At 64.4% G+C, this 981-nt stretch overlaps 1 protein-coding gene across 1 annotated transcript in view; it reads right to left on the minus strand.

Annotated features, from left to right (window-relative positions):
- DNAJC6 (DnaJ heat shock protein family (Hsp40) member C6) overlaps positions 1-444 on the minus strand; it is a 96097-nt gene extending 95653 nt beyond the window's left edge. Inside the window, exon 1 of the mRNA XM_024764759.1 lies at positions 249-444. Within this exon, the coding sequence (XP_024620527.1) occupies positions 249-444 (196 nt within the window). The remainder of the gene's footprint in view (positions 1-248) is intronic.
- Between the last annotated feature and the right edge of the window lie 537 nt (positions 445-981).

Here is a 981-nt window from a genome sequence, read left to right on the forward strand (position 1 = left end):
AGCTGGTGTATTTAGCAGCCTAGAGAGATTAAGAGGCGATCGCTACGGTCACTGGGCCTCCGGACCGATCTAACGTTTCCTAGCTCCCCGGACTACAGAAATTAGAGACGCGACACCCTGGTGGTATTAGGTGCCTTCGCCTTCATCCTGTCCTCTGCGAAGCCGGACTGGGTTGGGAGTCAGTGGACTGGGCCACAACTGGAGGCCCCTGCAGAGTTCAGCGGGGCGCTGCCCGCCCGCTGCGCTACCTGAGCTGTCCATGGTGCTGGCGCGGTCCTGAGGCTGCCGGGCGGGACTCCGCGCCGCTGCCGCCCCGGCGTTCACTCTCAGCTTGCCGCCTCCCCCGCCGCTCCCTGCATTTAGGTCCCCGTTACTGTCCACCAGCTGCAGGGATTCATAACCATCGTTGCTGGTCTTTTTCCGGTAGCTTCCGAGCAGGCTCATGGGCAAGCTCACAGAAGAGGAAAAAAATATCAACCTGGGGAGACGAAGGGGGAGGTGGAAGGTGGAAAGGGCTAAAGGAGGATTTTTTTTTTAAGGAAAAACAAAAACAAAAACCATCAAGTGCCCCACATGACGCAAAGAGGAGGGAAAGAGGGAGCGGCCCCCGGAGAGGAGCTTTGCGGGGCGCGGCGAAGCCACCGCCCTGGGCAGAGCGCGGCTCTGGGCGCCGGGCGCGAGGGCGGGAGGGAGAGAGGGAGAACGCAGGCGGGCGGGCGGGTGCGCGCGTCCCCAGTAAAGCCGCCGTGGAGCCGCCGGCCCAGCAGAGCTCCGGACCCGGGCCAGCCCCCCTATGGCTGGGGAGTGCCCGGAAGCAATCCTATAGGTGTCACCGCGTCGCCCCGCCGCGCGGCAGGGCAGCTCCAAGCGCGGCTGGCCCGCGGGGAGGGAAGGAAAGAGGGAGTAAGGGAGGGTAGATTCTCGGGGAGGGGGGGCTGAAGGCGGAAAATGGGGCGGGGGGGGAGGGGGAGGGGACTACTA

This window comes from Neophocaena asiaeorientalis, unplaced genomic scaffold (assembly GCF_003031525.2).
Source record: "Neophocaena asiaeorientalis asiaeorientalis breed wild unplaced genomic scaffold, Neophocaena_asiaeorientalis_V1.1 scaffold135, whole genome shotgun sequence".
Classification (NCBI taxonomy): domain Eukaryota; kingdom Metazoa; phylum Chordata; class Mammalia; order Artiodactyla; family Phocoenidae; genus Neophocaena; species Neophocaena asiaeorientalis.